The sequence below is a fragment of the Epinephelus fuscoguttatus genome, linkage group LG23 (assembly GCF_011397635.1).
Source record: "Epinephelus fuscoguttatus linkage group LG23, E.fuscoguttatus.final_Chr_v1".
NCBI classification, from domain to species: domain Eukaryota; kingdom Metazoa; phylum Chordata; class Actinopteri; order Perciformes; family Serranidae; genus Epinephelus; species Epinephelus fuscoguttatus.
The window spans coordinates 3309526-3332784 of NC_064774.1; the positions used below are offsets into that span (position 1 = coordinate 3309526).

The 23259-nt window shown below is 42.6% G+C and overlaps 2 protein-coding genes across 4 annotated transcripts in view; one reads left to right on the forward strand and one right to left on the reverse strand.

Annotated features, from left to right (window-relative positions):
- LOC125884275 (butyrophilin subfamily 1 member A1-like) overlaps positions 1-23259 on the reverse strand; it is a 55258-nt gene that overhangs the window by 16762 nt on the left and 15237 nt on the right. The window contains exons 4-5 of the mRNA XM_049569173.1: positions 21740-22081; positions 19305-19586 (exon numbers count right to left, since the gene is read on the reverse strand). Coding sequence (XP_049425130.1) covers positions 19305-19586; positions 21740-22081 — 624 coding nt within the window. The remainder of the gene's footprint in view (positions 1-19304; positions 19587-21739; positions 22082-23259) is intronic.
- LOC125884002 (low affinity immunoglobulin gamma Fc region receptor II-b-like) lies at positions 2471-15749 on the forward strand. 3 transcript variants are annotated; one of them, XM_049568689.1, is made up of 10 exons: positions 2471-2502; positions 4154-4216; positions 4502-4753; positions 4880-5125; positions 6205-6375; positions 6694-6738; positions 12374-12451; positions 13306-13383; positions 14842-14904; positions 15226-15749. In XM_049568689.1, the coding sequence occupies exons 1-10, from the start codon at positions 2472-2474 to the stop codon at positions 15231-15233; spliced, it is 1035 nt and encodes a 344-aa protein (XP_049424646.1). In that variant the 5' UTR covers position 2471; the 3' UTR covers positions 15234-15749. The 3 variants fall into 3 exon arrangements, with proteins under 3 accessions (XP_049424646.1, XP_049424645.1, XP_049424647.1); XM_049568688.1 differs by lacking the exon at positions 15226-15749 and having other exon boundaries at positions 14842-14978; XM_049568690.1 differs by lacking the exon at positions 15226-15749 and having other exon boundaries at positions 6238-6375; positions 14842-14978.

Sequence of the window (23259 nt, forward strand, 5' to 3'; positions counted from 1 at the left end):
CGATAAACACCTACGTATATATGAATGTTTAAGATGTGTAATACACAGCAGATTAACAGCAGAGGGCAAAAGAGGACAACATTTACATGTTCCTATGTGAAAGCATCAGGAGGAGAGAAAGAAAAAGTGAATGTCCCCATCTTTGTGGTTGAAGAAATCCCTTCAGCAAGTTTCCAGCATCTGGTGGAAAGCCTTAAACTAAAGAGACGAGGCTGTTGTAGTAGAGATTGGGGAGCTTTGCAGTCCATTCTCATTCCCAGAGCACCAAAATCTGACTTGTTACACTCCTTGGAGTGTGATATCAACACCAAAGGCACACTTTAACTTAATGATGAATCAAGCCGGGGTTTGAGCTGACTCGGTGTAAACCCATTTGTGGGTCAAATAAACCAGACATTCATTCAGGAGACCATTTCACAACATTAACGAGGTGTTACAGTGTGTTTCAGCATGTCGCTGCTTTGTCAGTCACCTTTCACATCTTTATATTACGTGCTAGGTATCCTTCTGCGTCTTTATGTTCCAAGATGCCGCAACCAACACTAGGACAACAGCGCGTGAATATGTTTAGGAAAAAAAAACCTTGGTTCGGCCCTACATTCATCCAAGAAGTGAACTCTGGCCTCTCAGGTGAAAGCTCAGGGTTTGTTGGAGCCATCCACCACCCCTCCTGTCGAACCTATAGGACTTTCCAGCGCTTTAGGATATTATCTTGTTGTTGTGTATCATAACACCACAATAGGTTCCGTCTGGCAGTGTTAAACATTGCCCCACCCAGCGGTGTATCATACCACCACAAAAGGTGGCTCTTGGCCTCAGAGTCTGACACTAAAACCACTGACAAAGTGGCGCTATGTGACGACTTCAGAACGAGAACAGTGTGGTTTCAGTGGTGCAACACATAGATACACTGAAGGGTGCCCTGTGAGTCACTATGAGATGCAGAGTGGCATAACAAAGCCTTGGTCTCGATAACCTGGAATTAAGACTGGTTTGAGTTTTGCAATAATATTTCAGCAATAACAGTTATGTTGAGGTGTCCACATATTTTTGGCCATATGGTGGATTTGTGGTGTACAGTATGTTCTACTGTCTTCACGGCTAAAATAATTCAATAACCAGCAAATCAGAGGATTCAAATGTGCATCTGTGGCCAGTGCAGTGCAGGGAAATCAGAGAAGCAGTCTCAGTTTACCCTTTAAATCCCAAACTGATAATATTGACTTTCACTCACTGTTTGCAGGTGCAGACCTTTTCCCCAAACTTGTCTGTTGCATGCAGCTGGTTGTGAGCAGCTAGTGAATATAGCATATCCCACAAGGTGTAATGCACACCAGTAATTCATCACATCACTAATCATACATTAAGGAACTCTGGTGTTGCCATTCTTCATCCATCCACCAGATGTCCTCAGACCTTCCAACCAGTCCCAGTCACCTGACTCTCTCATTCATCTGCCCACCTGTTTCTACTTTCCCTCATCAGTCATGCAGTATATAACCGGCCCATTTCCACTCATTCCCTATATTGTCAGTTACGCCTATGCTTTCCAGTCCTTTGATCCTAAACCTGAATCTGACCTTGACCCTGAACACTGATTGTGTTGCCTGTTCCAGACCTGCTCACCTGGGTCATGTTTAATCTTTAAAAGTTTTGAACCTTTTTGCTACGGTTTCCATGTTGTGTCTTTGAAACAGTGTGCAACAGGCTTTGAGGTATGTTTTCTCTTGCTTGGTGGGTGTGTCAGAGTTGTGCGTAACACAATAGGGTGTTAAACATACCACTGTTTCAGTTTAAATAAACTTTTTGCTAGGTTTTGTCAGGGCTGACCGCAGCCCTGCTGTGCCCCTCTTGGATTTGTTTGACTGTTTGGATCACCTATCTGTTGTCAGCCTGTTCCTGACAATCCCCTCAAGTAAATTATCTCCTATCCTACCTGCTCACTTTGTCTTGTGTGTGCATACAAGTCCTTCGTAGCCAGAATTCACCAGACGCTCCTGCTCAAGTCCTTCAAAGTCTGTGCCTCCAGTTTATAATGCAAGCTTTCCACGAAAAATTAGTATCCAAAACCAAGACAACACTGATGACATCACACTTACATCATCAAGGTTATGTTCTCAGACCAGAGCCACAGGGGATATTATATATCTGTTCAGACAGACTGAATTAACGAAATGTTTGCCTGTAAAAAAGGGCCCGTTTTAAATGATGTGATAAAATTAAAGCTGACCAACTAACTTTGTCTCTGTCTTTCAGGTTTGTGCTCAGGACCACAGCGGCTCTGACAGTTGACTATCTTCATGAAAATATTTTTATCTCCCAGAGCAACTGAGACCTGAAAGACAGTTTACATGCTATAAACTGTTGTGGGCTCCACTCTGCACAGGAAAAGGAAGTGCTATAGCTTCACACCTAGATCACATTTAGCTCTTTCGTCAGTCTGATGATCAGACAGTCAGCAAGAGGACACCATGGAGGTCACAGCGCTCTGCATCGGACTGAGTGAGTCTGTCTTAAGTTGATATTAATTACACAAAATATATTGCCGTGTCTTTTGCATATCCACTACATGTTATAATACTCACGTTCTCTTTATTTGCAGCCAATAGTACAATATATTAAATAGTATATTAAAGGAATGCACAATTGAAAAGGTAGCATAATAGATATTCTTTTCATCTATTTGTATCTATTGACTTCAACCTGCAATGACACAATGTCAGTGGTGGACGATGTTGCTAGATCCTTTACTTAGTAAAAAACTAATACCCCTTCTGCATTAATGTGTCATTTTACTGCTGTAGATGTTTAAAGTTGTGCTCATTTTAACTCCTTTATAAACTGTTGGATAGTGTAATCTGCAGCAATGCATCATATTCTTTAAGATCATCATGTTTGTACCGTGGCTGTGAGAACCACGTATCTCTAAAAAGTCAACTTTTCAAGTTTATTTCGCTTGAAAGGTTAGAAAATTTTTCTCAACACATTACAGAACACCCCATCCTTCAGTTTATTGCAAACATTCAGTATTGAACACATCTGGAGATACATGGTTTTCACTTGACAGTAAGGGGATGAAAAAGTAATCTGAAAAGTAACTACAGCTGTCAGACGAATGTTGCAAAGCTAAAAGTACAATATTTACCTCTGAGATAGAGTGGAGCATAAGTATAAAGTAGCATAAAATAGAAGTACGCAAGTATGTACCTCGAATTTGTACCAAGTAGGACCTAAGGAAGTGTGCTTAGTTACATTACTTAACCACTGTTGACTGTATACTGTATGTAGTTTTTATTTTATTATATTTCACTTTATTTTGTATTTGCATGTCTGTCTGACAAGTACCATAAGTTGTAATAAAAAAAGTTCCACATTGAAAACATGTTGACACAGGTGTCAAGGTTGGAAATACAGTGAATAATGAGCATTTAAGCCCCGCCCCTTTGTGATAGTCCGACAAGCTGTCGCAGTAAGCTGTAACTAACTGCACTCCCTGAAGGAATAGGATCATATGTTTGGAGAAATGAAAGAGTGATTCCAGAGAGAAGCAGACAGAGGGGTCTACAGGCTGTGTTTGAAGGATATATCCAGGATGTCAAACTGACTCAGCAGCAACAACAGGTTAAAAAGACAAAGATAGTTAGAAGCTAAAGCCGAACTATAGGCTACAGATCACAGTGTAAAAGTGAACCACCACATCACTGCTGATCGCCACACAAGACAATGAATATAAAGGGAAACTTTGCTGATATTGAACCAGCTGTGTGGCATCGCAGTGTGTCCAACAGTGTTTGGCTTCGGCAAAGTTTCCCTGCTTCCCTTCACTGGTTCCTGCACAGCAGGGTCAGTCTTTGTTTCACTGTTATAATCATTACAAAGCAAAAGCAGCATGTGTATGCATTCAGTAGGCTATATCTTCAGTAGCTAGCTAGCTAAGTCGGCCTGGTCTGAGTCGGCCTGATGCTACGTCATGATTGGCCAGTCTGTGTCTGGGGGCGAGACTCAGCAAAGGGTCAGCTAACAACATTGCTGCCGCATTGCCCGAATAAATTTTAGGCTATTTATATAATTGAATGATCTTGTCATATATGTGTGAGTAACTGTATAAAGACAGGTATGTCTGATACACTGCTCTCTTCTATTGTCTCTCCAGTGGTGACTATACTGTTGCTGCTCACTGATCAAGGTCAGAACAGCCACAATGTTCAGAGAGCTGGTGAGTTTAGCTTTGTCAATTAACCATATAAACACAAACATCATTTCTACATTTGTTTCTTGGAACATTATGTACAATTACATCTCAGGTTGGAGTTTGCATAGTATTCTTCGTTTTGGCACTTCAAATGTGAGAACTTCGATTCTACGTGAAAGAGTGATGAGGGCACCATGCCAGAGTTACTGAAGGCTACTTCATGTCAGAGCGTACAAAAGTATGGAAATCAAATTTGGGAAGAGATCTGCAATCTTTAACGTTCCTTTCTTTTGTTTTTCCTTGTCACAGATGCAGCGATTCTTCACATTAGTCCAAACAGACTGCAGTTCTTTGAATATGAATCCATCTCATTAAACTGCGTAGGAATTCACAGCTCATCAGAATGGAGAGTGATGACAAAGACTTCCTCAAATGTTACTCAACGGGAGACATCACCTGGATTCTTAAACATTACACCTGCCTATGCAACATGCAGTGGAGAATACTGGTGTGAAAATGGAGAGGGAGAAAGAAGCAACACTGTCAACATTGCTGTCACTGGTAAGTTTAGCAAACATTAAGTCAAGCAAAATTTATGGCGTTCATAAATGGCAAAAGGTGGCTGAAAGCTCCAGAAAAATCTAGAGAATGGGTGAAGAATTCTTACACACTATTTTATTTGTCCAGCTGGTGATGTGATCCTGGAGAGTCCCGCTCTCCCTGTGATGGAAGGACAAAGAGTCACTCTGCGCTGTAGAAAAAAGGCAACAACCTCCAACTCTCCAGCTGATTTCTATAAAGATGGTTGTGTCAGTGATACTGGATATACAGGCGAGATGACCTTTCAAAATGTCTCCATGTCCAGTGAAGGACTCTACAAGTGCAAAATCTCTGGAGCTGGAGAATCACCAGAGAGCTGGCTGGCTGTCAGAGGTGAGACATAATGAAATCATAAATATCATAGTATTATCAAGTATGTCAGTGGAAAAAAACATTTTTAACTTGTACTTAATATTCTTGCGATATAAATGGCACAAATTAGCAATAATAGAAAACTTGAATATGCTAATAGATCCTCAAGGTAGCAATGTTCATTACAGTGCATAAAACAAACGAGCTGCACAGAGGGAACCATCAATGCATTCACATCCCAAGTTGTACCATGTTGCTGCGTCGTCCTATCCTCCTGCGTCTGCTGTTGATGTTCCAGGATGTCGCTACCAATGCTAGGATATCAACAGAAGCATATGGTTAGGTTTAAAAAAAATGGTTTGGCTCTACATTTATAAAGGAAGGGAAGGGTGAAAGTCCAGAGTTTGTTAGTCCAGGCTTGGTTGGACCAATCCACCACCCCTCCCATTCTATAGGGGCTTTCCAGCTCCTTAAACACATCTAGCTAGCAGTGTTTCAACCTGATGCCATCCAGCCACGTATCATACTACTGTGACAGGTGCTATCTGGCCACATCACCAACTGACGCCAATCAGTGTATATCATACTGCCCCGAAAGGTGGCTTTTGGCACCAGGCGTGTGACGCCAAAATCATTGACAAAGCAACAGTATTTGATGACTTTGGAATGAGAACGGGCTGGAAAAATATACATATAAAAAAAATGTTTCCACATACAACTTAACCATCAGTGGGACAATAGTGAAAAAAATTAGCCCGAAAGGTTGCGCCAGGAGCTGCCTCAGCAAATATGAGATGCATGTGTTACGCCAAGGTTATTAGGATTCCTCTGGGGACAATGGATGTCTGAACCAAATTCCATTGCAATCCATGTGAGTGTTGTCGATTTTTGTCAGCCTGGACCAAAGACCAACATCCCTAGAGTTAGACTTTAGTCACCAGGACTGGCCTCTATAAGGCCCAATAACATAATCACAGACACACAGCCTACTTTTGTGACATATCATATTACATATTTTAACTGATTTTGGAGTATCTTTTTTTTTATTATTATGTATTATGTTATTATTGCCAGACTATCTTTTCTCATGTTGTTAACAGCATATATTGCTCCCACACACACAACATCTCAAGAGGATCAAGAGACTCCTCCTCATCGTCCCCACTCCGGCTCCATTCAACTCTCCATCCTGTTACCGGCTGTCCTCACCATTTTGTGCGTGGCTGTGCTGCTGACGGCTGTGGGACTGCTTCAGTGTCGGAAACGCAGAGGTACAGAAAAAGCACACGGGAGAAAAATATAGTGTGCTTTTAAGTGCATTTTCTTCAGTAAAGAATAGGTTATTATTGTAGTTGCCATATTCCAATATTGTAAAGTGAAGATTTAAAAAAACATTAACATAAAAAAATTGTAAACATTGCTGTTGAAACTAATCTGGGGTTTTGCGGAATGATTCAGATACTTTTCTCTACCGAGCTTTACCTGCCTCAGTTTTTATGGTAAAAACTGAGCCAGGTGTGTAGGTTTTTGCTGTTAATCTCTGTTTCAATTTGTGTCATGATGTCATTGTTTTTTCTTTTGTCCTACAGTGTCGTGCTTTTCCTCTGAGATGCCAACAACAGAATCAGACCCAGGTGAGTATGAAACAGCTATTGAACACTGTATATTTCTGTCATCATAGAAATTAATTTAGGTGAAAATGAAGTTAACCACTTAACTTAGGTTCGGGAGCAGGGTCACGCCTCAAGCACACCTCTAATCACCTGACAAGCTACTTATACCAGGCCAATCCATCCAGCCCTGTTTGTCTCAGATCTCTCAACAGATCCTCAGACAGACAGTGCTTCACGCACAGCTAAACAGCATCCCTGACTAAAGTCAATACAGCAATTAGCTACTCACCCACCATGGACGGACGCCGAATTGCACATCGGTCCACCTGATTCCGACAGCGATCTCTATGACGAACTGTACGAGACTGGTTATCCTCCTCCGGAGCAGCAACCGGACCGCAGCCAAGCAACCCGCAGGAGTCGGGTGCGTTCGGTGGTCTACGTACCACAATCTCGCCGATTAAGCTCCACCAACGAGATCTCTCCTACGCCCAGCAGAACCCGGGCATCATCTCCACCTTCTGCGAGGATCCACCACACCGGTCGCCGCAGGAGGCCGGCTTCATCCCTCCGCACCACCTACCCATCGGCAGCCTCCTTCACGTCAGTGAAGAGCCTCCGGTCCACAAACACGGCACCCTTGCTCTCCGCCCCCACCTCCAACCCGGCAGTCTCCACGTCCACAATCACCGCCCGACATCAGAAACTGGACCGTCGCCCGTCTCCAAAGGTTCCTGAAGGAGAAAGGCATCCACTTCCACCGTACCAACAACAAATCCAAGTTGTTTCAACTGTATTCAGCCTCCATCGCCGCTGCTTCGACCACGCTTCCCGTGCTTCCGGCTTCGACGCCCGGGCCAACCAACGCCGGCGTCACCAGCCGTGACGTCACTCAGGTCACCCCGCCACAACCACAGCCTGCAGCACCAGCCCCCCCTAGTGGGGGGGAGGTCGTATGTCCCCCTGTGCCTGCTCCCTCTGTCTCTGACTTCTCTCAGCTAATCTCAGCTTTCTTTTCATCCCTGTCTTCGCAGGCTTCACAAAATCCCCGTGCCCATGCATCCTTTCATCCCATCATCCCTTCCTCTACCCTTCCTTCAGTCATCCAAAACAACATGGCTTCTGCTCCCCTATCTTCTCTCACCAACAGCACAGCAGGTCAAGAGCCCAGCGCATCAAACCAGGGGGCCCCACCACAAGCTGTACAGCCTGCTTCCCTCTTTCCGACTTGTCTATCCTTTCCCATCCCTCCCCTTCCCCTCCCTACCCCCTCCCCAACACCCAAATGTTTTTTACGATTGTGCAACTAACCACACTCTCGCCAAAGCAGCACCACCCAGCCAACCAGCTTCAGCCCTCTATCGCCCTTCTCCTGTCTGTCCCACCTTACGCCACCAAATTCTAACTGGTAATTACGTCGATCTAGCCCAAATCCTTCAGCCATCCATCATAGACACCAGTCAACCCAGAGAAATTCACACTCACTCCGGCTACATGCAGCTCCGCCACCCTTTACCATCTCGGTCCAAAGACTTGACCCCCACTGAATTTGCCCTTGCCTTTTCTTTCTACAGAGATGTCATCTGCTCAGCCTTCCCTGCACGGAGACCTGAGCTAGACGACTACCTGTCAATAGTGCTCGACATGGCACTACGATTCGGAGGGACAGGGTTTTACTCTTACCACGTCCATTTTGCTAATCAAGCAGCCGGCCGCATACAACAATTCAACCAAGCAACATACTGGGGCACTCTCGATTCCGAGTTATACTGCCGCATCTTCGCCGCCCGCACATCCCTCTCCTGCGAGTTGTGCGGAGCCCCCTCCCACCCTGCCACCACATGCACAGTCAGCGCCCCACCACCTCGATCACGTCCTTCTTCTTCACGCGACACCTCAGTTTTCAACCGTTTATCAGTAGCTGCACCCCCACCTTCCATCATCCCTAAGCCCGCAGACTCACGTCCCTCAGTCAACGTCCCAGTTCCTAAAGGGGTGGATAAACGGGGGCATCCAATCCTCTACCAGGCAGGAAGGATGGTCTGCAATAATTTCAACCACCTGGACTGCTCCCTCTCCAACTGCCGCCTCCTGCACGTCTGTTCCTTCTGCGGAGGTGCGCACGCCAGGACCACCTGCCCTCACAACCCTACCACACACGCAACATGACTAGCACGACACCTAGCCACACCCATTAAGGTAAACATCCTTGCCACTGCTCTACAACATCATCCCGATAGAATGTTTGTTGATTTTCTCATCAATGGCTTCACACACGGTTTCCATCCCGGTATGGAAGTACTTCCCGACACTTCACACATCTGTCATAACCTCCAGTCCGCTCTCGCAGAACCTCACACTGTCGCCACCCTGCTGGCTAAGGAAGTCAAAGAGGGTTTCATGATAGGGCCATTTGACAGTCCCCCGTTTCCTATATTCCGCATCAGTCCCATAGGCGTTGCAACTCGGAAATATTCAGGCAAAAAGAGGCTAATCATTGATCTATCTTCACCACACGGCTCACACATCCCGAGCATGAACAGCGTCATACCATGCCCAGATTTCTCCATGCAATACACAAACATTGACCACGCCATCACCCTCATCCGTCTAGCAGGACGCGGGGCATGGCTTTCCAAAGCTGACATCACCAGCGCATTTAAAGTTCTGCCCATTCACCCAGACTACTGGCGTTTTTTCGGCGTTTGCTGGAAAGGAAGTTTTTACTTCTCAGTACGCCTCACCTTCGGATGCAGAAGCAGTCCTAAGATCTTTGACTCATTCTCAGAAGCCCTTTGCTGGATCTTGGTCAACAACCACAAACTCCCTCATGTATTACACCTCCTTGACGATTTTCTCATAGTCACTCCACCATCCTCACCCCCTCGCCACGAGCTCACTACCCTCATCAAAGCCTTTTCGGAACTTGGTGTTCCTCTTTCTGAAGAGAAAACCTCAGGGCCTGACACATCCATCGAGTTCTTGGGTATCACTCTCGATTCAGTCTCCTTCCAGGCTTCTCTGCCAGCCGAGAAAATACAGCGCATCACTTTGCTCCTATCTAACTATCTCCTAGCAGACAGATGCACCAAACGCCAGCTGCTAGCCCTTCTTGGCCATCTCAATTATGCCATTCGCATAATTCCTCAGGCAAAATCCTTCCTCTCCAACCTCCTGACTAAAGCAGCAACTGTCCCCTCACTCCACGACAGAGTCACCTTAGATGACACCTGCAAAATGGAAATGCGCATGTGGCAGCATTTCCTGTCCTCCTGGAACGGCATTTCGTTCTTTTATGAAGACTACCTCACGCAGCCCGAGGACATCCAACTTTACACGGACGCAGCTCCCTCCAAAGGTTTCAGCGGCTACTATGGAGGGAGATGGTTCGCTTCAGCTTGGCCCCCAGAGTTTAGCTCTCTCGATTCAGAGTCTAGCTCTCTCGATTCAGAGTCCCGCTCTCCTTCATCCGCACTCCACGAGCTATATCCCATCATCATAGCTGCCATTCTTTGGGGGCACGAATGGTCAAAAAAATCCATACTCATCCACTCCGATAACACAGCAGCTGTGGAGATAATTAACAAAGGGCGATCTCGCTCTCCCATCATCATGCAGTTTATGCGCAGACTCACACTAATCTCAGCTCAACAACACTTCATTCTCCAGGCAGCTCACGTTCCCGGTCATTACAACAGCATCGCTGACTCATTGTCTCGCTTTTCATTCCAGAAATTCAGACACTTGGCTCCAAACTCGGATCTTCATCCCACATCAGTCCCACTGTTTTCAGCCACAATATTCAATTAGCTCCACGGCTAAGAAACCTCACAAGCGCCTCACAAGAGGCCATACTGAACAGCCTCGCTCCCAGCACTCTCTCTGCCTATCTAACCGGCTGGAACTCTTTCAAAGCATATCACGCCACCTACCAGATGTCATTTCCCTCTCTCGACATCACATCCATCTGCAACTTCATCACTGATGCTCATTCCATCTTAAACATCCGAGCATCCACTATCCAGACCTACCTAGCAGGAATCAACTGTTTCTATAAACTCGTCACTGGCTCCCCTTGTCCAGCCATCTCTCATTCACACGTTACAATGCTAGTCAAAGGAACCCGTGCCTCCAACTAGACGCCTGCCACTCACCTCCGACCTTCTCAGCCTCTGCATCCACACCCTACATTTACGTTGCCCCAACTTCTTCCGCTTACAACCCTTCTCATCATCCCAGCATGTCCGACATAACCTTCCATACCTCTGACTCTCTCATATTCACACTCCGAAGGAGCAAAACCGATCAACTGGGCATTTCTTTCCCCATCTACCTCTTCCGCCTCAACTCCTATCTCAGCCCATATGAGCCACTGACAAAATACATCCACTCCAGGTTTGCTTCCAACACATTACCTCAACACCCACTATTTCTCACCGACACAGGAAAAATGGCCACCCGATTCTGGTTCCAGAAACATCTACACAGAGTCCTCCGCATTTCAGGCACTTCTTCTGAACATTACTCAAGCCATTCCTTCCGCATCGGCGCAGCCTCCACCGCAGCCAGAATGGGCATCTCTGACCAAACCATCCAGGTCCTAGGTCGCTGGTCCTCTCAGGCATACCGCACATACATACATAACAACCTCAATGATCTACGTCAAGCTCACATCCAACTGAGCTTATAAAAAATCCAAATCTTCTGGGGGTCCATAATCAGCTTGGGCGGAAAATGCCAAGACGGAACCCCCACACTGAGTCTCCTTCTGCCCAGCGTTCAGCGTACCCTCCGGACCAGCCTGGCTGATGATACCCTCCATCCATCCTCGCCCCTCCCCTCTACATCCACTCACCATCAACATCATCTCATACCTCAGAACATTCATTAAAATGTTAACTTCATATTGTTGTGGCGTGATCCTTGCTAGTGAACAGAGGGTTAATAGCAAGTTTAGCCTAAAACACACGCCTTCCTTTACTCTAGTCTTGTATCTCAATTTCAGTAATGTATCTTTGAGTGACAAAGTGTCAACATACTCATTTGATTTGAGGATTTTGTTGAGTTGGATTGATTTCCATTGGAGTCTAAATACATGGGGCACGGTCACATTGTGTCACGTAGGTGAAGCAGAAGAGTGGGGTTTTTCACCTGCTACACTGGCTCTGTTTCTTTGCAGCATGTAGTTGCTGCCAGATACACTATGATAATGCAGTTGTTTATGCAGGGTTTGGAAGCAAACACCTGACTGGTATTAAAGTCATTAATATTTGTAGTAGTTCTTTTTACTACAGGATATATTGATTTGATTGATTTATTTTCATGTGAAATGTAAAAACAGACAGGGTTGCTCTGCTGCTTTGCTATGCCTCTGTTACAATGAGTCCATTCATTTTTTATCATTTTTAAACAGACTGTTTTCAATTTTCACACAGTTCTATGTAGGTTTAATCTGTTGGAGCAGGGTCCGCTCATAATTCCGACATCCCATTGTTCTGAAATGTCAATGAAAGTCACAGTTTAAATCTCGTCAATCTCCAAACTGAGCACAAGAGGAAAAACAAATCAAAACAGCAACAACAACAAAAACAAACTTAAATCAAAATTAATTTAAAATTTAAAAAAAAATAATTATCATTGTTTCTGTTTGTTTCAGTGTATGAAAATGCCAACGCAGCTGATCCACAAACAGTGACATACGCCAGTGTCACAAAACACAAGAAGAACAGTACTGGTTTGTTATTATCTTATTTTTACAATAATTTCATCATCACTCTGGTGCATCATCAGTATATGCTAAACTGTTAAGTATTTATACTTTAATCGCTCAATAATGTGAAATCAGCCATTCAGTCTGTCTCTTTATTGTATTTTGCATCATTTTTCTGCTTTATTTGTTGCTTTGTGTTTCAATTTTGTTTGCTTAATATACTGCTCCTTGTTTTGTACAGTTTACTTGTCACACTGATCTTTTTACTGATACTTATATATTACTTTGTGTTTTTGTCCGCTGATGCTTCCTGTTTGCACAGTCCCTTTGCTGCTGCAATGTTGCATCTCATCTCGCCTCGCCTCGCCCCGTCTCGTCTTGCCTCGTCTCGCACATCTTTTATTTTTTTTAACTGTCTTGGTATGTCAAAGAACATGTTCAGGCAAATGTGAAAGTTTGAGCTTCTTTTCTTCCCAAACCATGTGAGAAACCTGCTTTGGCTTTGTATGAAGCAAGTTAGCAGAAATGAATTGTATTTCTGAATCTCAAAATTAATGTTTTAATCTCAAGGTATACTGTAGTTACAAGAAATTAGAGTGTAGCCAGTCCTTTATTTTTAGCTAAAAAAGAGATCACCTTGGGAAATTCATAACATTATTTAAAGCCTGCACATACAGTTAGGATTAACGGAGATATAAAGATGGCTGTCATCAGCAAAGTCAGTAATTAAATTAATTATTTACTGGTTTGTGTTTTATGAGTGGGCTTTTAAACAAACAAATATACATCCATGAAGCTGCTTATTAGGTTATATCTAGTTTTATTTTTTCCTGTTGAAATAAAAGTTGATTTTATTATGTATATATTTAATGTTTCAGGCCATCGAGAGGCAAATACTGTGAACCGCATGAAGGATGTGACATATGCTGTTGTCACACCAAAGAGGAATGAGAGAGGTACTTTATTGTTACAATATGTTATTATCACTTAAAAATTGAGCATTTATCATACCAAATATTTGATGCAAGTTATGTCTTTTCAAGTTATTATTATTATTATTATTTAATTTAGATGAAGTTAATTTATTAAATTTCAATTATCCATTCAAGCGGAGCAAAATTAAGCCAGTAGCGAGTCATGTGAAAGCTTCACAGCTTCAGTGACAGCTTTTCGGACTGAGTGGTTTCTCTTGGTGGAACAGTTGAACCACACTGTTCTCTCTGCTGTCTGTTCACATGCTGTTCATGAGAACAGAGCTGTCACAGCTTTTAAATACTAAAACTGTAGTTAACCACTGACACTATGACTTTAGCACAGATCAGGTCAACTTGAAGGAGAGACACACCAAGTGACGGATGCTTTCATATGCATTCATGAGATTTCGACATCATGACTAATTGATTTATCTGGATATATGATAAAAAAATTTCAGTTCTGCAGTTAAACTGAACGCAATCTAATCCACTCCTTAATTCCAGACATCCAGTCATATACAACCTAGTCCCACTCCCAAGTTGTCGAGAACAGGCACTTGGTCAGTGCCATCCGGTGTCAGACACCGACAAAAAAAGCCATCCTTTCATGGCGACATGATATGCGGCCGGTTGCTGTTATTGTTTAATGGCGTCTGGCAGCGTCAGGGAGAAATTTAGCGGGAGTAGGGTGGGCAGGTGGGGTGGTGAATGGGCCCAACAACCACTGACTTTCATTCAGGAGGCCTATGTTTGCTTCCCATAAGACTGTAAAGCCAAACCCTGTTCTTTTTTCTAAACCCAAACACGTAGTGCGTTTATTTAAGATGTTAATCCTTAAATTTCCTGTGAAAACAGAAGTGTGTTTTTAAAAAAACAGGCAATGCATGTAACAGGCAGAACTTGTTGCAAAAAATGTTGACGTGGTTAAAAGACAAACATATTGCATATCATCCGCAAACAACAGCTACGCTGCCCAGATTACAAACCAGTTGCCAGAAAAAATGTTGGCATTGGGTGTTTAATTTAGGCACACAAACCTTTTGGTTATGGTTTTGAAAAAACACGTTTTGGTGGCAGGGGGGACAAAGTTCATGCTGGAAAAGCAGTGATGTCTTGTTTAGAATACAACAGCCTTTCTTGCCTTAAAATCCACGGGAAAATGACTGACTCATGAAATCACAACCGGTTTTGTTGTTTGTTGGGCTCGAACAGTGGTCAGCAGTGGTCTGCAGCTTGGCAGGCATCTCGCCATGATGTAATACATATGAAACACAAAAATTCAACATATTTGTGGTTTGCAGAGATGCACTGCCAACATTTCCTCTAGTGACTGGGCTGAGGTTTAATAATTTGTGTTGTTTGTGTTGTTGTTGTTTTTTGTTGTTGTTTCTGTTGAAATACTGGATAACAGTAAATGTATGTTTTTCTGTAATTCCTCAGTTTCTGGAGAGGCAAATGCAGCTGAAGCAAACAGAGCAACATATGCAGCTGTCAGAAAACAACGTAAGGACACTTGAACATTATCAGGTCAACTTTATATGTCAAATTTAAATTAAATCTATGTATCGTCAGTTGGAGGCAGTTACTCAAACAAGGCAACACATTTGGTGAGTCATTTTGGTATAATAGGAATAAAAAGTACATCATCTGCATAATGACTGATACAAAATACAGTTGATCACTACAGATACAGACAGACAAAAAGAAGGTTATATAGATGTTTGACTCATTTATTAGTCTCTTAACATAAAACAAAAAAAAAATAACTTGCATGTAGTGTAATTTATTTTTACACATATGTTAACATGTTTGTTTGTATTCCAGGTCACTGAGAGCAGAAACACCACCTAAAGGATGGAGGACAGACTGTCTTTGTTAAATCTTTGTTAAATAGGCTCACTAGATAGAGAGGACCATGCGACTGGACTTATTGTATGAATTTTCAATGTTATCTAATTCACAGTGTTCTTAGTCATGAATACAGTCATGAAGCTTGAGATGGTCATTCGCCTTTACCTGAGAGCTTCAGCTCACTGACAGTCTCAGAGTCTATTTTTATGAGGTAGCTGTTCAGTGTAGTGTAGCCGTAAAACCACATTATTTTATCTGCTCTGCCTGTTCACACGTCTGAGGACTATGCTTTCAAGTACAAAACTGCTGCAGCTTTTAAATAGACTCTGTGTGGTCAACTGCTGACACAAGATCAAGCTGATGAGTTTGCACACAAACTTCAGGGTTCCCACTCACCCAGTAAAAACTTTCCTGCTCCTTATATTGAGCTGTTACATGCAAGCTTTCTAACTGACACCGTCCAGTGATGTATCAATCCAATGCCACCAGTGCCATCCGGCAGCATTATGATTGTGATTATGATTGAAAGGTTCCCTCCAGCTGCCTTACATAGGCTGCCGCTGCCGGTGACGAAAAGCTGCGGTGAAGTCTGACAGTTTCCAGGAGCCTTCAGTCTGTACAGGAAGTCACAGAAACACTCACATCCTGTCAGATATGATGGTGATTTATTCAAATATAATCAGACTCATATATCAGTTTGTTCTCAGTCTCCAGTTGTTTTAATTATGATAGATTAATTTATTAAACTGTAGTTTATGTTCATGGTTCATAAACTCTCCTGTAAATCAGCATCATATCAGTTTGACCTGTCCCCTCAGCTACACAGGCTGAATACACTGAGCTTCATATTTGATACAAGACAACAGCTTTCATCAAAGATCAGTCAGATACAGTCAGGGCTTCACATCTGTACACGTGTTAGTTTAAGAATGACCACCAGTCTGTGTGTTGTCAAATACATCAATAATTAAACAGTCCAGAGTTAATATACAGTAGACTCTGTATAGTTTATGATGAATGTATTCAGTCTTTCATTTGACGACTTGAGAATGGGACCTGGCTGATTTGTCCTCAGGTATTGGGACATTTGCAGCTTAGTGCTGCCCTCCAAAGACCAAACATTGTCAGTGAAACAAGGGCTTGTTCATGTGTGACTGCAAAGCATGTTCTTATTCCAAGGTCGTCATATCCCGCTGCTTTGTCAATGATGAACACCAAAAGCCACCTTTCACAGCAGTATGAAGTACCACTGGACGGTGTCACTTGGAAACGCTGCCGGTATCAACATAATATAAACAGCAGGAATGTCCTTATAGGGTGGGTAGGAGTGGTGGCTGATGGGTCCAACAAACTCTGAACTACCACGTGCTTTTGATGACGTCGTGTTGTTGGTTCTTAGATACCGAGCACATAAAAAAAACATGAAAGTCCACTGACAAAGCCGCAATATGTGACAACTTTGAATGAGGAGTCCAAATAAACGCGCTCAACCCTCAGAAGTATAACTGGGTGCTGAATCCTCAATGAAAATGTCAAAAAATGGTACAGGACAGCACTCCAATTACAATATTTATTGCCACAAGAGCGTTTCTGGTGAAACCCTTCCTCAGCGTGCAAAGGCAACAAACTCAATGTATCACACACAGGTGTCACTTATCAATAATCAGGCTGACGCAGCAGCTGCAGGTAATAGCAAGAGAAAAAGAAAATAGGGGCACAAACAATACATCCTTTCTTATATCAACATAAACAATTCAATACACAAAATAGTGACATTTTTAACAATTATTTAACAATGAAATGCATCCCAATCTGTAAAGAATTCCACACTTTTAACTTTTTTTTTTTAAAGATTTTAAAGTTTAACTGTACAGTCAAATGTCTTTAATTATTTTCAATTCATCAAGTTTTTTCTGGTAACTCAGTTTTAATGGTGTGCACATACGGTCCTATTTCCAGTGCACTTAAAAAAGTTGTGAATAATTATTGGTATATTCTGAATACAGATCCAGAAATTGGGAAAGCTTTTCAAGAGCCACCAAGATTTTTCTTTAAAAGGCAGCCCAATTATCTGGTGAGATCTGTTTTACCAAAAACACTTTTTTCCCAGTGTGTCTAACGGTAATTTTCCTTGTTTTAATTGTGTTCAATGCCCAAATCTGATCAGAGAAAATTACTTCCAACATCCTAAAGCTTGTAAGGTTATGAAAGTCAAAGGTAGAATAACATGCAACACTAAACTTGTTGTATATTTATTAAAATGTTAAAATGTCCTTGCAATCTGTGCTATGTTGGCAAAACAAAACGTGAACTAAAAACTAGAATCTATGAACATAAATTGACAGTGGCCAGACATTTTAATAGCCATAATCATACCACAGCAGATCACAGATACATGGGCATTAAAGCAGTTAAAATCCCACCGAGAGGTGGAGATCAGGATAAAATCCTTCTATAAAAGGAATGTTTCTGGATTCATTTCCTTGACAGTTTAGAGCCAAAGGGACTTAATGAGGAGTTCAGTCTAATCCAGATAACATTTACATGGTTATCGTTAACCAGTAAAGGAAGACTCTATCATAATGTTTGCAATGTTTTGCTAAATAAATCACTTTTCACCCCATCAATCAGTTCTAACTGGATCATGAATGTGTATACTTATGATCTTTTTAATTGAGAGTTACATCTAAAAATGCAAATGTTTTACTGTCTCACTGATGTAAGCAAATATGTATAAGCAACAGAGAATGTTTAATCTTAGACTATGTCTGTTGATAGTCTGACTGAAGTTTCCTCTGAATCTCCTCTGAAGCTACTGTGATGTCCTTATCCAATAAAGGATGAACTAAACTACAATTTCCTCTGAATCTCCTCTTGTTGTTTCTCTATCTCCTCCAGCTGCTCACTGATTTTCTCCTTGTAGTTTTCTGCTGCCTTCTTCCTGTCTGTCATTCTGTTAATCACACTTTGTGTTTTAGTCAGTAGTGTCAGTGTTTCCACGTGAAGTTTATGATCTTCTTGTTTCCTACCCTTCAACTGATTTTTGGCCGTTAACACAATGCTCTTCATCTCATGGTATCGGTCACTCTCTGCCATCTTCTCCACTGACTGAAGCTTGTTCTCAATATCTGTAATGTTTCTCTCCATGTTGTTCTTTTGATGCTCTGCTTGATCTCTCTGTTCTTTCAGTACTTCCTCCTGTTCCATCAGTGTTTTAACCACCTGCTCCAAGTCTTTCTCTTCTTCTTCATTCTTCTGTAACATTTCTGCAAGTTTTGCCTTTTTCTCTTCCAAATCCTCCATTTTCTTGCGTTCTGCCATGAGCTGCTCTCTCTCTGTCTTTGCTCTCTCAGCGTCACGGTTCATCTTTGTGTCTGTGTGAACATAGAAGGTGTTAAATGTTTTAGGCAGAGTTGAATTTGTAGAGAGAAGGTGTGAAAGTGAACAACACACATAGAAAGAACAGATAAGTGAAGTTAAAACCTAAAGCAATAATTTATATTCTTTTATAGGAAGATGTTACTGCATAAACAGTGTTTCATGACAAAATTCTCAGAGTCAGTCAAACTTTGTCTTAACAATGTATATGTACTTCCATTCACCCTGCAGGGGGCTGAAGCCAATCCTAGCACAGGTCACCAGTGTGTACTCATACTTAAACACTAATAATTTAACTTCTGTATTAAATTATTGTATGACATATGTTGATGTTCCCATGAAATACAACCTGACTTTACTTTCTCCTCTTACAAATATGAGTTTGTTAACATATAGTCACCAGTGACATCTTGTGTTTGACTGTGCACATCACAGTCACACAGCTGTAGTATTTTACCTTTGATTTTGTGTTGTCTCCATTTCCACACGACAAAGGCCGCTGCAAAAACAAAAGTGAGGAACACAACCACGAGAATGCTGACACGAGCAGCAGAACAAGACGAGGCCCCAAAGCAATCAGCTGAAATGATAAAACACACAAGAGAGGAGTTAAAGAAAAACACATATCAGCTGTTGTTGATCAAAAATCATCATATTTGGGGGGAAAATATCACCTGACATCTGAATATGTATCTCTCTGATCTGGTTGATGTTCCTCTGTTGGACTCTACAGGTGAAGCTGTTGCTGTGTCTCTTCTCCACAGTCACTCTGCTGCTGACAGTATAGAGGTCATCAGGACCTCTGACTGTCTCTGTAGGTCCAGCAGAGAGGAGCTTTCCCTCACCGTCCAGCCACAACACCTCAGGCTCTGGATGCCAGCCTGCAGACTCACACTGTAACACCACAACACTGCTGTTTGATTTAGTGCCTGCTATGACTGGTGAGGGAGCAGAACCTGACAATAGGAAAGAAAAGTAAAAATAATGTTAACACGTGTATATACAATGCACTACATAGGGACAATTCTACATCGTACAGATAAAAACTCTCAATGCCATTCTGGTGTAAAAAAATAGTGTTAGATGTCCTCTCCTGATAACATATTTAACAGCTGTTACAAGGCTCACCAATACTCCAGTGGTGACAGTAAACTAGAGGTCTTCGAAAATCCCTAAATCTGATATTAAAGAATTAGTTTTTGTCTGTTTGTTACTTGTTGGTTTTTTTTCCCAAAGAGTGACCTTTGACCTGCAGCAAAACAACAGGACTCAACCACACCTGACTGTGTTGCATAGAATTTAAATCCAACCAGACTTGGTCCTTGGTCAGGTCTTTGTTACCACTGTAGAGACTACTGAAGTCCCGATCAAATATGTTTTCTTAGTTCTTAATCCAAACCCCGTAAAACAAATTGTCTTTGCCATGACTGACCCAATATTTGTATTCAGCTAAATCTTGAATCAAATTTATGTCTAAACACCTTGACTTAAATTATTGGTATTACTGGTTTCATTTTGACCTGTTTTCAGCTTACTTCAGGCATGTCCAAAGTCCAGGCCTGGGGCCAGTCGTGGCCCAAGGACCGAAAGGCCACAGCTCATCTTTCAAAATATATCATATGTGACCTGCCACACGGCACGGTGGTGTGGTGGTTAGCACTCTCGCCTCACAGCAAGAGGGTTGCCGGTTCGATCCCGGGCGTGGGAGCCCTTCTGTGTGGAGTTTGCATGTTCTCCCCGTGTCAGCGTGGGTTCTCTCCGGGCACTCCGGCTTCCTCCCACAGTCCAAAGACATGCAGATTGGGGACTAGGTTAATTGATAACTCTAAATTGTGAATGTGAGCGTGAATGGTTGTCTGTCTCTATGTGTCAGCCCTGCGATAGTCTGGCGACCTGTCGCCTCTCTCTCGAGGGTGCCTCTCGCCCGATGTAGCTGGGATAGGCTCCAGCCCCCCCGCGACCCTCAAGAGGATGAAGCAGTTAGAAGATGAATGAATGAAGATGACCTGCCACACAATTTTGGTTAATCAAGTAAGGTTGTTCAGCAACTTTCATTCACATCACGATGGCAGGACTATCATACAGTTGGTAGACATGGTAGACCAAGTAGGAAAAAATGCATTTTCTTGCTCGGTAAAGCACTTTGAATTACTTTGTGTACGAATTGTGCTCTACAAATAAACTTGCCTTGCCTAAGTAGGTGGAGCTAAAGAGTATGCATTTTCACTCATATATGCACCAAAATTCTGCACTGTAGAGTCCTCCTGTGGTGAAGAAGAGGGTGCCAGCAGACTAAGGTATTTGCCTGCAATAGCCCCTGTACTCATTCTTTGAATTGGTTTGGGATGTCTCTGTGAGGAGCCAAGGGGACCAGTGTAAATCTTTATGTCCTAGATTGGCAACTAATTGGATTACTGATGCACGGGTCGAGTGTTTGGGTAAGCTTGTTAGAAAATATTGCTGGTTTCAGGAGGGCAAAGCAGCGTTCTGAAAAAAGTTATTAGTAATCTATAGAAATATTGTGCAATTTTTCATCTTCCACCTTCTCTTCCCCTAGGTTTATTGCTTTCTCTCTGTCCCTCTCGTTCTCATTCTGAAGTCATCAAACACCGCCTCTTTGTCAGTGGTTTTGGCATCATACACCAATGCTAAAAGCCACCATTGCAGCATCAGTTTGTAATGCGGCAGGACATAACCTTTTGCAGTGTTATGATACACTGCCAGTCAGCTGGCCAGCACCTGTTGAGGCAATGAGCGATGGTCATTAGCAGAACTTTCAGGTCTGGTTTGCAGGTTTATGGGTCACTTTTGTGTCAGTGATTAACACATATGTGTTTGTGGGTCAGGCAGAGCAGGATGGCTCTCAGTTTTTAAGAAAAAACCCTGAACTGCATCATCACTTAATTGGATACAAAGTGTTTACGCCTTCAAATTGAAGGAAACGGACACTGTCCTGCCAACAACATGACACTGTAGCATAGAGCATAGAAATTCTACACCTCGGGGCTTAAAACAAGACATTAAACCTGCACCAGTGTAGCCACTGGAATACAAAGATATGTAGGAGTACGATGCAAAATGTGCACCACAAAAACTTTCGCTCACTCACCAACAATAAGCTCAACAGTAGATTCTTTACTCTGTGAGGGAAAGTAGCATCTATAGATTCCATTATCGGAGAGTTTGGCTGCAGACAGTGTCAGTGAAAGGTCTCCATGCTTCAGTTTCTCAATGGACACTGATGTTCTTCCTTTGTAAGACGGGTTTTGGTTACTGAGAATGTTTTGACCCTCATGCCACACATGGACAAATCTTGGTTCCAGGTCAAGTCTCCCCCACTCCACACTCTTAGAAACAACATCCAGGGCGGGTTCCAGGTGGCACGGCAAGATAACGTCTTCACCAACTAATGTGACTATTGTTCGAGAAGGTCTAGCCCCCTGAGACTGGCCTGCAGAGACACACAACACATTTTAAAGGGGCAGTTCTCCCCAAGATCAGATTTACACATTTTTCCTTTTACCTGTAGCGTTATGCATCAGTCTAGATTGTTTTGGTATGAGCTGCCGAGTGTTAGAGATATCGGCTGTAAAGATGTCTGCCTTCTCTCTAATATAATGGATCTTGGGGCAGCTGTTGCTTAGAGGTAGAGCAGGTCGTCCACTAATCCGATGATCACAAGTTCAGTCCCCGGCTCCACCAGCCTGCAGGTCAAAGCATCCAAATTGCTCCCTATAGCTGTTCAATCGGTGTGCGAATGCCAGTAAATGGTTACTGAGTAGGAGGTAGCACCTTGTATGGTCGAATGGGTGAGTTGTGTAAAAAGCATTTTGAATGGTCGGAAGAACAGAGAAGCGCTATATAATTCTGTTTAACTAGATGGCACTCGGCTTGTTGTGTTCAAAGTGCCAAAAAACAAACAAACAAAAATATCCTCAACAGCAATGTCTCATCATGACACGGTTACTCAATAAAAACAAATGCAGATTACTTATATTTCATTGTCCATCCTACCAATGAATTGGTACTGCTAGCTCATCTTACCTAGCAAACATTACAGGTTAGATGTACACTTCCTTCTGCACAGTGATTCAGTTGGTAGGTGTAGTTCAGTAGAAAGAAAACAAGGTCTGCAGATTATCTTGTGTAACCAGCTCATGATTTCTGCTGTTGAGATATTCTTTTTTATGTTATTTTTTTACTTTTAACTTTATATATCTTACTATATAATGCCGAAAACTCTGTGTGTGTGTGTGTGTGTGTGTGTGTGTGTGTGTGTGTGTGTGTGTGTGTGTGTGTGTCTGCTCCATGTTTTTCTCCTCACTGACTTGGTCAATCCATGTGAAATTTGGCACAGTGGTAGAGGGTCATGGGAGGATGCCAATGAAGCAATATTACATCAATTGGCCAAAGGGGGGCGCTATAGCAACCCATTGAAATGTCAAACTTTGAATGGGCATATCTCATGCCCCGTATGTGGTAGAGACATGAAACTTTGCACAGAGATGCCTCTCCTCATGAGGAACACATTTGCCTCAAGAACCCATAACTTCCGCTTATATAGATTTTCCACCATTTTGAATTTTTTGAAAAACACTTCAAATGGATCTCTTCCTAGGAAGTTTGAGC

Excerpts from the sequence above, each read along its gene's own strand:
- LOC125884002 (XM_049568688.1), top strand. The coding sequence starts at position 2,472 with ATGGAGGTCACAGCGCTCTGCATCGGACTGA. Across the intron at positions 4,217-4,501 it reads CCACAATGTTCAGAGAGCTG|ATGCAGCGATTCTTCACATT; the intron begins GTGAGTTTAGCT and ends TCCTTGTCACAG. Across the intron at positions 13,384-14,841 it reads ACCAAAGAGGAATGAGAGAG|TTTCTGGAGAGGCAAATGCA; the intron begins GTACTTTATTGT and ends GTAATTCCTCAG.